At 34.1% G+C, this 13,699-nt stretch overlaps 1 protein-coding gene across 1 annotated transcript in view; it reads left to right on the plus strand.

The window, feature by feature from the left end:
* Nucleotides 1-12,408, plus strand: part of DNAI4 (dynein axonemal intermediate chain 4) — a 74,972-nt gene extending 62,564 nt beyond the window's left edge. Inside the window, 2 exon segments of the mRNA XM_047788724.1 lie at nucleotides 2,594-2,750; nucleotides 11,123-12,408. Coding sequence (XP_047644680.1) covers nucleotides 2,594-2,750; nucleotides 11,123-11,185 — 220 coding nt within the window. The 3' untranslated portion in view covers nucleotides 11,186-12,408.
* Nucleotides 12,409-13,699: the final 1,291 nt, after the last annotated feature.

Below are 13,699 nucleotides of genomic sequence, written 5' to 3' on the forward strand. Positions count from 1 at the left end.
TTCCAGTAGAAGCAGTTCAGTCTAATGGTACAAGGTAGTTTCAACACTGGTTAGAGAGGACTGTAATTACTTTAAAACAAGTAATAGTTTACACTGTAAGAGTCCTTTATGAATAAAGATATATACCAGGATAATGTATTAATGTTAATAGTCACTTATACCATACATAGTTTTAAAAATATTAAAATGAAAACAGGTTAATTTTTGCATCTCCTCAAACATTTATAAGCTGATAAAGGGTATAATAAATATCTTGAGTTCTTTTTCTTTGCCTGGTTTATGCTAGAATGCAAAGAGGCAGCTAATTGTTCCTTTTTTTGTTGTTCTTTTTCAAATTATTTTCCTATATAGACTATCACAGTTGGGTAGAATTGGGTGCTATACAGCAGGAACCCGCTGGCCAATCATTCCATCAGCTTATTGTTCTTAACTAAAGACTTTCGATAATAAGATAAAGGGAACAAATTAATATTTTGTTATTAATAATACTCTCATCCTTCATATTACAGCATATTTGAAGGCGCATGCATTTAATTAAAATTTTTGATTTTAAGTATTACATGAAAGTTATTAGGGTGTCGTCTAGACTATTTATCTTTCTTAATATGAAAGTTTATGCAATACTGGAATAAAGTATTTAATGATTCTACTCCTTTAATATTTCAGCATCTCAATGTTGGAAAATATTGTAGATTTCTAGGCAAGTTCTTAGCAGAAGAAGTTTGGAAATACTTTCTTGTTTAAAATAAATGATGTAGGAATTCCCGTCGTGGCTCAGCAGAAATGAATCTGACTAGTATTCCTGAAGATGCAGGTTCAAGGTTAGGGTTAGAGTTAGGGTTAGGGTTAGGGTTAAGGACCCGGCATTGCTGTGAGCTGTGGTATAGGTCATAATGACAAAATTTTTTCCTAGAGGTTAATAATTTAGTAACTTCCAAAATTTTGTCATGGCTTGTTCTATAAAACAGATTGAACCAAAAATCAAGGATTACAACACAAAGCGATTTATTTTTGAGTATGAGATGAGCATTGCTGTGAGCTGTGGTATAGGTCATAAACACGGCTCAAATCCTGCATTGTTGTGGCTGAGGTGTAGGCCAGCAGCTACAGCTCCCATTCAACCTCTAGCCTGGGAACCTCCATAGGCCACGAGTGCGGCCCTAAAAAGATTTTAAAAAAAAAAAAAAAAGATGTAAAATTCGGAATTCCCTGGCTCAGTGGTTAATGAACCCGACTAGGAACCATGAGGTTGCGGGTTCGGTCCCTGGCCTTGTTCAGTGGGTTAAGGATCTGGCGTTGCCATGAGCTGTGGTGTAGGTCAAAGACGCAGCTCGGATCTGGTGTTGCTGTGGCTCTGGTGTAGGCCGGCAGCTACAGCTCCGATTAGACCTCTAGCCTAGGACCCTCCATGTACTGCGGTGTGGCCCTAGAAAAGGCAAAAAGACACACACGCACAAACACACACACACACACAAAACCACATAAAAATAAATAAATAAAAGATATAAAATTCAACAGGTTTATTCTTAATGACAAAATTTTTTCCTAGAGGTTAATAATTTAGTAACTTCCAAAATTTTGTCATGGCTTGTTCTATAAAACAGATTGAACCAAAAATCAAGGATTACAACACAAAGCGATTTATTTTTGAGTATGAGATGACTAGTTTGTAAAGTGGCTACCTAAATGATCCCACCTCTGACTTTATTTTTTTTAGTAAAACTGTAGTTCTCAGGGCAACATTTCTTCAGGAGTATGCAAGTGACTGCTTCTTTTGTTTCATAAGGGTGTCAGTGCATTGCTTTAGATTACTAAGAGTAGGAGAGGTTTTTGTTCGGAGGATTCATTTATGTTCCAAGAGTTCATTTGGATTGAAACATCCTTCTGAGGAAAGGCATTTATTATTTAAGAGCTTAGGAATCTTCGGAGAAGCAGAAACCAATAAAGAGAGAGATAAAGTGACAGAGAGAAAAGAGGGGGGAGGGTGTATAAAAACATTGGCTCACATGACTTTGGGGCCTGGCAAGTACCATGTCTGCACTTGGGGCTGGCAAGCTAGAATTTCCATCAGAGAAATTCATGTTGCTGTCTTGAGTCCAAAGGCCATCTAGAGGCAGAATTTTATTCTATTTCAGGGACCTCAATCTTTTCTTTTAAGGCATTCAACAAATTGCACAAGGCCAACTCCGTTTTTGGAGGGCAATCTGCTTTATTCAAATTGTACTGATTTAAATTAATCATATCTGAAAAAAAAAAAAACCTTCTTAGCAATGTGTAGTCTGCTGTTTAACCAAACCAGGTACCACAGCCTAGCCCAGTTAATGTATAAATTAATCATCACAAGTTGTGTATGAGTTCACAGCTTAATTGTGATTTGCTTTATTTTATCTAGTTGAAATTAGTTTATTGACAAATAATGAGAGTTCTGATTGAATAAAGAGTGAGAAGTAGTTATTTTGCTTTTGGAAACACTTAAAGAAGCTTTTGGTTTTTGTCACATGAAATAAAAAAATATCTCAGGCTTTTCTTAGTCTGTATCAAAAAAGAACATATTAACAACAACTAAAGTCACAAATGAAATACTTCATTACAGTTTGGACCCTCTGATTGTGAATGTTGCTAATCCCGGAATCAAGTTCACAACTGTTCTCTTCGCCAAACAAACAGATTGCCTTCTGGTGGGAGATAGCGATGGACAAGTTGCTGTATATGAGTTAAGAAATATGCCCACTACTTTGGATTCTAACCGGGTGAGACTCCAAAGTCAAAATTTTATGTCATTTCATGATTTTCATTCCCTTGTAATTTTGTGTCATGCAAGAGATTTACATTCTTAAGTATCTTGATTGTGGTGCAATGGAAAGAATGTAAGTCCTGAGAGTGCTACCTACCAGCCATGGCACCTTCTAGGCATATTTTCTTTGAGCCTTAACGTTCTTTATCTGTAAAATAAGAACATTGTTTAGTGTTATTGAGCAGAATAATTGTAAACCTTAATATGAAATAACTTAAAAGTATTCCTAGTGTGGCTTGGGACTATTCACTGCCAATATTCAAAGACTTTTACAACAAATAATATTTTAGATATTACCCAATATTCCTGAAATTGGCATTTGTTTCTGAGGGCTTAGTATTATCTTCTATCTTTACTTTTATCTTCAAATACCAAAACTTTGACAAGCAAATAAGTATCACTCTTTGCCCATTATTTTAAAATGTATTTATTTATTTGTTTGTTTTTAAAAAAATTATAGTTGATTTACAATGTTATATTAGTTTCATAAGTACGACATAGTGATTCATTATTTTTATAGGTCATATTTAATTTAAAATATCAGGTATATTCCCTGTGCTATACATTATATCCTTATATCATTTATTTTATACCTAGTCATTTATACCTCTTAATCCCCTTCCCTTAACTTGCTTCTCTCCCCTTCCCTCTCCCTACTGTATCTATGAGTCTGTTTCTGTTTTGTTACATTCATTCATTTGTTTTTTTTATTTTTTAGATTCCACTATATGTAAAAACATATAGTATTTGTCTTTCTCTGACTTCACTAAGCATAATACCCTCCAGGTCCATCCATGTTATTGAAAATGGCAAAATTTCATTTTTTATGGCTAAGTAATATTCTTTTGTGTATACACCATATAGATGCCCATTCTTTTCAAGATAGCTTTTAATTTTTTTCTGTTTATGTTTAAATTTTTATTTTAGTGAGTAATCTGGTAAATATTACCATGAATATAGTCAAAATGTTAAAAATGTTAAAAATAAGCATAAATCAAGTAGAAAAGCATTAAGCTTCCAGGAGAAGAATGAGTTATAGTCAGGATCAGTTTAAAATGGCCAGTAAATATATTTTAAAATTCAACCTCACTAGCAAGGAAATAAAAAAATCATTACATTAAATTAAAATGTGATAGCATTTTCATATATCAAATTAACAAAGTTTTTTTTTAATTGGACTGCTTACTACTGGCAAACATTTGCTAGGATAGGTCCTTTCCTATACTTAGCACTGAAATATAAATTGGCATAACTTCTTTGGAAGCAATTCTGCAATCTGAACCAGGACTATCCACTTTGGGGACTTTATCCTACAGAAATATTCATGAAGGCAGTCAAGAAATTAATTGTAGCATATTTTGTGATAGGATAAGAAAAAAAAAAAAGAAGAAGAAAAAGCAAAAGCAAAAGAAAACTGTCTAAATATCCAACCAAAAAGAACTATGACCAGGAAAGTCTTTTTTACAAACAGAAAATACCAATCTACGTTCATGTGAGCTTGCTTGGGACTTTGTACTTGTCATTCCCTCTGCCTAAAATTGATAGGGTTTGTTCCTCTACCCACTTCAAGCTACTTTCTCAATGAAGTCTTCCTTGGCCACCTTATTTAAAATTGCAACCTCTGCTCTCCCCGCCACTCCCTATCCAGTGCTCTTCCATGGCTTATTTTTTCTCAATAACACTTTGTATGTGCCATATTCTTTATTGATTTATTTTGTTAATCGCCTGTCTCTTACAGCTAGATTATAAGCTTCATGTAAACAGTGAATTTTATCTCTTGTTCTGGGCTATATCCCTATGGCCTAGTACAGTGGTTTATAGTAGTTAGCCAACAAATGTTTGTTGATTAAATACACACTGAAAAACTAAGAACAAATTCAACATATTAGAAACATTGTTTCTTATAGGTAGGATCATGGATGAATTTTAGTTTTTTTACTTATCTGTTTTATAAATCATTTTTACATAAAGTAATTTTTTAAAATTTGGATTGGTCTCTTTACATAATTTGTTTTCTCTGAAGAATGCAACCTTAATAGCTTATTTTTATGTGATAGAAAACACTTTAATATTTTCAATTTCTCACACATTCGTTGAGTACAGGATATTTTAACGAGATGGGGATGTTTGTGCCCACATTGAACCTTGTTTAGGATACGCAGCTCAATAGCCAAAAGAAATTCAAAGAGAATTATATTCTTTATTTAAGTCTCTCAAAGAAACATTAGAGTGGATCCAAATTTATACTTCATAGCCCTCCTTTTTCTTCTGTCCATATCTCTCAAATCCTAAATATAGCCTCAAGGCTGAAATCTATCCTTTTTAATCTCTGCAGTTCTTTCAGTTCTATCCCACAAGAGCTCCAAGAACTTGTTCATAAGCTCTGAACTTGGGGAAATAGGGAGGGTACTTGAGTTGTTTTAAAATTTTTGTTAGTTGGTGTTGATGTAGTGGCGGAAGAGAAATCTGTGAGCATTAGCATGTTGGTTCTTTACATCCATATATTTATCTGTAGTATCTACCAAGTACTACAGTACTTTACCAGCATAAATTATAGTATTTTGCATACGTGTCTTTCTTACTAGTTTGAACTGCTTGGAAATTTGTATATTTATGTATCTAATTTGTATCTTAAGTATCTAACACAGTGCTAGTACGTAATAGGCATTCAAAAAACATTGAGTGGAAGTCTGAATGAACAAACGTACAAACAAAAGGCATATGGTTTCTAACATATGCTCAAGAAACATGAACAAGTCATAAAGAACAAAATAATAAACAAACATATAGAAGCACAGGCAGGGAAATAGTTGACTTTTGAAAGGAGAATAGGAAGAAGAAAAGGAAAAAATGACAATGCTTTGGGGAAGGCTTTCACACAGGAGATTAAATTTCAACAATGTTTTGGAGGAATTAGGATTTTCCCTTGTAGACAAGAGAGTGGAACTGTTATTCCAGACTAAAGGACAGGCTGAAGCAAAGTTTGGAACTGAAAAGGTCCAGGCACTTTAGGGAAATACTGAGTGGACGTTTTTTGACTGGTAAAGAGACTGTTTGAGAGAAAAGTGACAAAAAGGGTCGGTTGGGTCAGTTGGGACCAGAAAATGTCTGACTGACATGATGAGGAATTTGATCTTTATTCCAGAGATTATGTAAAGCCATTTACGATTTCTAGAAGTGACAAAGGGGGAAAAATTATATCCCTATCTCACATTTTGAACAATGGTGAACCTCAAATGGATTAAAGACTGTGAAAAATAACTCCTAGAAGAAAATGTAAGATAATGGCTTAATGATTTAAGGTCAAGGATAGATTAAAAAAAAAAACAACAAAACCCAAATCTCCTAATTTTTTTCATTTTTTTCCTATTATTTGTAAAATGGGATAGATAATATTGGTACGAGAATCAAAGGTTGTTAGAAAGATTGAGTTAATATATGCAAAGTGATTAGTACTGTTACTGGCACTTAGTAAGCTCTCAAAAAACCTCAATTATTTTTTGTATGATTATTATGTCAAAATTAACATTTTCTGTTCAGGATTCCATATGCCAAGTTAAAAGAAACAGATTGGAAGAAGAAATTTCCAAGATATATAAAAGATATTAGATATTAGATATCCAACATATAAGAACTTTTATAAAACAATAAGAACAATTTTTTTTAATGGGTAAATATATAAAATACTAATTTACAGTAGAGGAAACTAGATTATCAAATAAACTTGGGAAGCAAACTCATTCTCACTAATAATGAGGAAATATGCAATTTAAATTATATGATAAAGCTAATATTGACTGGATTTAGAAAAATTAAAATATTAACCAATATTCAGTGTTAGCAGAGTTAGAAATTAAGAATTCTTATGCAAGGGTCATGGGAAAATGAATTAGCATGACCTCTTTGGAGCAATTCAATAAAACTGAAAATTCAAATACCGTATAAGCCAGTGATACCACAGAGATGCTTTTGCCCATGTGTCCCAGGGACATGTGTAAGGTAGCAATGTGAGTTTTTATATGTTTACTTTTTACACAGAGAAGATTACCCAGTCTAGTTTCACTTAAACCAGTCACATTCAAATACGTTACAAAATTTTTAAAAATTTAGTTGACATTAAGCTCTTTATTATTCTAAGTCTGGGAAATTTTAATCCATGCTTTTAAGTTTTGTAACATTTAAATTTCTTTAAATTCTTTAAATTCCATTTAAAAATTTATTCTATTGGATTTTTAAGTACTTGTCTTAGGGCAAAAAATATCTCAGATATTCAAGGAATTCCTATTAATAAATTCAAAATATTGAACGCTGAATATTAAATTTTCTTAAATGTTCCAGTGTTCTTTACAAATTAATAAAATTTCAGTCTATGATTACAAGTCTAAATCAATTAGCCAGTCACATATTTAAATTGGAATCACAAATATATTTTGTTAGACAATCTAAGACAAATTCTTTTATATATAACTAATATTTAAAATACCAAGAATGTACCAATTTCTTAGTGAAAAAAACATTGAAATTACCTGTTTGATTTACTGCATTATTTCTACACACAGTACTTACTCTTCTCAGGGTAAAATATGTTTTTCCAATGAAGAAACAAATGAAACATTCCAAGTCGTTTTGGAGATTATTTTCTCACCTGACTGAGGTGCCTATCGATGGTAGACGTTTAAGGACATTTTCCTGACTACCTTGGCTGCCAGGCTGAGCCCTATTTTCCAGCTGATTTGTCAATGCCCTTCATATGGTGTAGTCTTAAAGCCCATGTCTCCTCAAGCCTAGTTACATATTACCTGCATAGTCCCTCTTCTCACGGAAGTCTGCCACCCTGAATGTGTTACTGGGTCACTTGATTGATTCCAGTTCATTCATTTATTGTGTCGTCAATTCCAAATTACTACAGTTTTCCTAGTAAGGACTGTTAGGACTACAGCTGTTCTAGATGTTTAAATGACCTCTGTTTGGATTCTGTCTGTCTCCCAGGGCTTTGTTTAATTTGTTAGTAGTCGTCTGAAAGACATGCTAATGAGAACAGAATGTTATAACAGCCTTGCTTCTATATCGATAAATTGGAACCAACCTAAATGATCATCACTGGGAGACTGGATAAATAAAATACGGTATACTCACATGAGTGACTACAGTATAGAAATTTAAATGGTAGATGTATACTTCAAAGTGTCAACATGACAAATTTTGAATAAATCGTAAAAAACCACAGTGTTCAGTGACAAAAGCAGACTGTAGAAAGGGAAATAAATGTTATGATTTATGTAATATTATTTAAACACAAAAGTCAAAACTGTGTCCTTTCCTGGACATATTTTTAGTTAGTAAATGGAAAGACTATAGACTGAATTGTGAAAGCAAATGTTTGATTTTTGTGTTTGGAGTTGAATCAGTTAGAAACATCTTTTATTTTGAGCAGTATGCTCTGCAAGCATAAAGCTAAGCTAGGAAAATCTGAATGTTTTTGACAAACGTGTGTGTGTTAATGATTCCAATGCTGGTGGGCAAAATTTTCTTTTAACAAATGTATTCCATACATTAGTAAATAAATTTAGTTTCATAATACAAATAAGTTTTGCATTCTTTTTGGCCATTATGTTTTAAAGTTTCAGAGTTGGAGTTCCCTTGTGGTGCAGCCATTTAAGGATCTGACATTGTCACTGCAATGGCGCCACTCGCTATTGTGGCACAGGTTTGATCCCTGGCCTGGGATTTTTCACATGCCATGGGCGCAGCCAAAAAAATAAAAAATAAAAAAAATAAAGGCTCAGGGTTATATTTCTGAGAGATTAAACAGAATTATTAATCAGGTTTTATGTTCCTTACAGCTAACCACATGCTTAACTGCTACACTTACCCCTCAGCTTTTCAGAGGATTCTAATATTGTAATAGTAATTGAAAGCCTCAAAGTAACTAATGTCAAATCATTATTTCCTATCAAGTTGTCTTATCAAGTTACGTTATGACCTGTAATTTCTCCATTAATCTTATCCAGAGTTAATCAAACTTTTGAAAGTCATGATTTCATGACCCAGGAAAGATGTGCACCAAATTTATGATAAAAGACTGACTCTGAGAATGAAAGATGAGGGAAGGATAGGATTGGGAAGGGGTACAAAGGGAGTTTACCAGTAAAGTTTTATTTCTTTTATTAAAAATATTCAAGACAGGAGTTCCCATCGTGGCGCAGTTGTTAACGAATCCGACTAGGAACCATGAGGTTGCGGGTTCGGTCCCTGCCCTTGCTCAGTGGGTTAACGATCCGGCGTTGCTGTAAGCTGTGGTGTAGGTTGCAGACGCGGCTCGGATCCCGCGTTGCTGTGGCTCTGGCGTAGGCCGGTGGCTACAGCTCCGATTCAACCCCTAGCCTGGGAACCTCCATATGCCGTGGGAGCGGCCCAAGAAATAGCAACAACAACAAAAGACAAAAGACAAAAAAATATATATATTCAAGACAAAGATGACATTTGTTGACTTGGGGTAGATATGTACTTTACAAGGCAAAGTACCAGAGAGCCTATGCATCAAGCAGTATTCACTGAGGAAAACCCATGGAGAAGGATCAATATCAATTTTAGGACCACAACACCGCTTCATATTCTCATTGGCCATCACACTCTATGGCTTTGTACAACAGGAGAAGGACTTTGATCCTTGATCTGTAAAGGTTGTAAGTGACATAATTTCTGAAACTCTGGACCCTCCCAATGTGATCAAAGGCCAGAATAGCATTGTAATAGGACATGGCAGAACATCGGCTCCTGCCCTATCCTAGCAACTCAGGATTCATGGTTAGGGGGTAACATCAGCCTCATGTCCAACATGAACAGGGGGCTGGGGTCCAAGGTTTGCAATTACAACTTTGTGATACAGCTAGCTGGACAGGATTTACCACCACATTAGCATTTATTTGTTGAAGCACCAACGCCTTTTCTAGCACAATGAGGTTTGGTTGCTGGGGGCGTAAGTCTTTCACCAAACAGAATTATGATTTTAGCACTTGGCAGAGGCCAATTTCAGTTGCATGAACCAACTCCTTTTCTGGAGGCAGCCTGCAGAGAATCACTCTGAAATACTGTTTCTAAATGTTTCAGTATACAAATGTTTGCCATGTTTTCCTGTGTACTTTGAGCATTGACATTTTTTTTTCCAAATTAAAGGGAAAACCAAAAAATAAGTGAAATCTTCAAAAATATAAACATATATGTTATATATATATCAGAATTAATATATATAATTATATATAATAATATATAATTATGTAATATATAATAATAATGTATAATTATATGTACTAATGCTGAGAGACACTGAATGCAGGAAAAACAGACCCTTCATTCAATAAATATTTACTGAATATGTGCTATGTGACAGAGTCTGTTCTAAGCACTAAGAATACAACTGTGAGCAAACTATAGAACTTTTTATATTTGCCCAAGTGAGAGACTGAAGCTGAAATAAGTAGGTTTGAGAAGCAACTTGGCAAGGGATTCAGAGCTTAAACGATGAGGAAATGCCAGAGAGAGTATAATATAGGCTGCAAGAGAGGAACTAACTTACACAGTATTATCTAGGGCGTTTATAATTCTTTAGAGTTTATAAAAACTTTCACCTACATTAGCTCATCCACCTCTTATAACAGTCTTTGGAAGTAGTTGTTAACATCTCCATTATGCAAAGAATCTAAGATTTCTAGGTATCAGTGATTTCTTCAAGATCACTTTACCATGTGATAGAGAAAATTCTAGTCTTCTGCTCCAGTTCCCATCTTTTCACTATGTCTTTCTTAAAGACTCACCTTCCATCTTTGGTCTCATTCTCTTACATATGATTATTTATCCCTTTAGTACTAAGATCATCATTATTAAATTTGATTAATAATTCATAAATTATTATGAAATACAAAATCCACCAAGAAATTCAGCTACTTTACTCTCTTGAAATCAAACACTACAGATCAGCAAAGAGCTTAAGATGTTAGTAAGACTAGAAGTTGTTTTACAGAAGAGAAAAAAGTTTTAAGTATTAAGGCTAAACAGGAGTCACCAAAATTGTCTCTTTACTGAATCCTTATAAAATTGTTTATCAAACTTCATTGAGAGAGTCTGTCATAGGAAAGAGCAGGTTGGTACTAGGAAGCAAATGTTATTATTTAAACTTACCTTGGTTTGTTTCCTTTTTACAATCTTACTGGACGCCCTTTATATGTGTATCACTACCTTATAAATTTTAAATGGCATTTTAAAGACAACATTACCTCTTAATTTGTATTTTATTGCATTGTGATTATGTGATTTTTTTTTTCTTTTCAGGGAGATATAATAGATACTTTGCTCAGGCCCAAATCAAATCAAAGTATAATTCATCATCAGTAGTATCTTTTTTTGTTGTTTAAAAGAGCAGCGTTTAATATCCAGTTGTCCGGTTTGTATGCAGTAATCTAGGCTTTTGATTACAGAAAACAATATTTGATGTATAACTTCTGTCTAAACTTAATGTAAATTTAATGAACTTTTATTTCAGAGAAATGTGATTAATTTGTGATTTAAGCTAATTGTAACAATTTTGTTGAGTTTTTCCTAATTTTTTGAAATCTATTTCTGTTCTTTCTCTATATGTATACTTATAAAATGTCCATATACATATAGGTTAGAAAATTGTTATTCCTTCAAAAGCAAGTTTGGAAATTATTAGAATTATTTAAATCAGAATCTTTATTAAGACTAAGTTCTGTATACTTCTAAATCTTCTGCTTTCTGAGCTCTGTTTTCCAGGGTTTATGAATTATGTAAGTGTTAGTATTATGAGAATATTGGATTCACATACCCAATTTTAAATAGGAATTTAATCCTCTTAGACCTGAAAGCTGAAGCTATAGAACTTAGACAACTTAGCAAGCAAAAGACATGACAGCAATGTCAGAATTGCTTTGTTTGACCAGCAGCTGTCACATTCTCAATTCAGTGGGAAGAATTCATCTGGGACACATCAGGGCACCCTCCTCTGCATGTTCAGAATCTTCCCTGGATTTTTAAGGCCAGACTTAAGTAGGCCCAGAGAGAAAATAGAAAGTCCCTGATCTATATAGTTTGCAATGGAATGTTATTTTGTGAAGGGTTCTAGAGCAAGCTTGTGGAAGGAGGAGAAGTGGAAGGCAGCAGCTCCTCCAAGTGTTGGTTGCCAAGAGTCTGTTCCATGGTGTTTATTTTTCCCAAGTCCTGGAGTTTGTTAACTGAGACAATAGGACAGTATAGCCAGTTCTATCAGGCATTCTCAGTGGAGAGGAGAGGATAAGGGACTTGAAACTCACTCAACTGTCTGAAAAATAATGTATATTGAAAACTGAGAATGGAATTTGTGCAACAGTGGATAAACTACCTGTTACAAGTATCCATTTCTTCACAATCTCCATCCTTTGGAGCCATCCTTTAAACAAAAGCAGGGCATGTTTTAGGTGAACTGAAAGCTTAGGTCAGGTTGTAAGGATTATACATTTTCTACTGATGTAAGTCACTCATTCTTTTCTTTGTCGTTTTAAAAGTTTTAGACTTTTCCATAACACTTTGTGTAACAAAATAAAAACAATTTAATTGAAAAATTGTCTTTTTAATTTATTTTTGATCTTTAAAATTTTATTTTCACATATTCTACTCTCATAGCTCATCAGGACTAAATGAAAAATTAAGCTCTTTTATTCTCCTTTGGTCCTGGGCAACTGATCCTAAACTGAACATATTCCATCAGATGGAATCATACAATATGTAGCCTTTTCAGATTGGCTTCCTTCATTTAGTAATATGAATTTAAGGTTCTTCCATGTTTGCTCATGGCTTTATAGCTTATTCCTCTTTAGTGCTGAATAATATTTCATTGTCTGGATGTATCACAGTTTGTCATTTACCTACTGAAGGACATTTTGGTTGCTTCAAAATTTTGACAATTATGAATTAACTAGCTATAAGCATCCATGTACAGGTTTTTATGTGGAGTAAGTTTTCAGCTCCTTTGAGAAAATGCCAATGAGTGTGATTGCTGGGTCATATAGCAAGATAATGTTTAGTTTTGTGGGGAAAAAAAGCAAAAACAAAAAACAAAGCCCTGAACTATCTTCCAAAGTGGCTGTACCATTTTTTTTTCATTCTTACCAGCAATAATATTTGAGAGTTTCTGTTGTTCCATATCCTCACTAGCTATGATATTATTGGTGTTCCAAATTTTGGCAGTTCCAATAGGTATGTAGCAGTACCACATTATTATTTACATTTTCTTTACCTTATGGCATATCACGTATGAAGTTTTAGGAACGGAATGAGAATTCCGATCAGCTGTTAGCCATTTCATTTTCTCCTTACACACACACACACACACACACACACACACACACACACACGCACGCGCACACACACACACACACACACACACACGCAATACCAATGGGCTGGTTATGGACCTAAGGAGACAGTGATGACTGGGCTAACTCTAGGCTCCTATTTTATGCTGGTTTTTCGTTATTTCATTTGGTCATTCCCTACCAGGCATCTCTCTTGGAGAAATTACTAGCATCTGAGAGGAAATTGTAAGCTGCTCTTCCAATTTCTGTGGAGAAAGAAGACTGCATTCACTAGTATATAGTTGTGTATCACGTTTAGTGTGTTCATTGGGTTCCCCTCTGAGTAGTGACATACAATTACAAATGAGAAGTAGAACACTTAGTATTTGCTACTTTGTCTCAATAAGAGTCTCTCTAAAAGAAAATGAAAACTGGTCTGTGAATAGATTGTTAGCAACACTATCAACGAGGGACATAAGGTTCTTTGCAGTTTGCAAAATGCCTTTAAGTTCATTGTCACATTATACCCTTAGAGCAAGCTGATGAGACACATGGGGCA

This window comes from Phacochoerus africanus, chromosome 8 (assembly GCF_016906955.1).
Source record: "Phacochoerus africanus isolate WHEZ1 chromosome 8, ROS_Pafr_v1, whole genome shotgun sequence".
Lineage (NCBI taxonomy): Eukaryota > Metazoa > Chordata > Mammalia > Artiodactyla > Suidae > Phacochoerus > Phacochoerus africanus.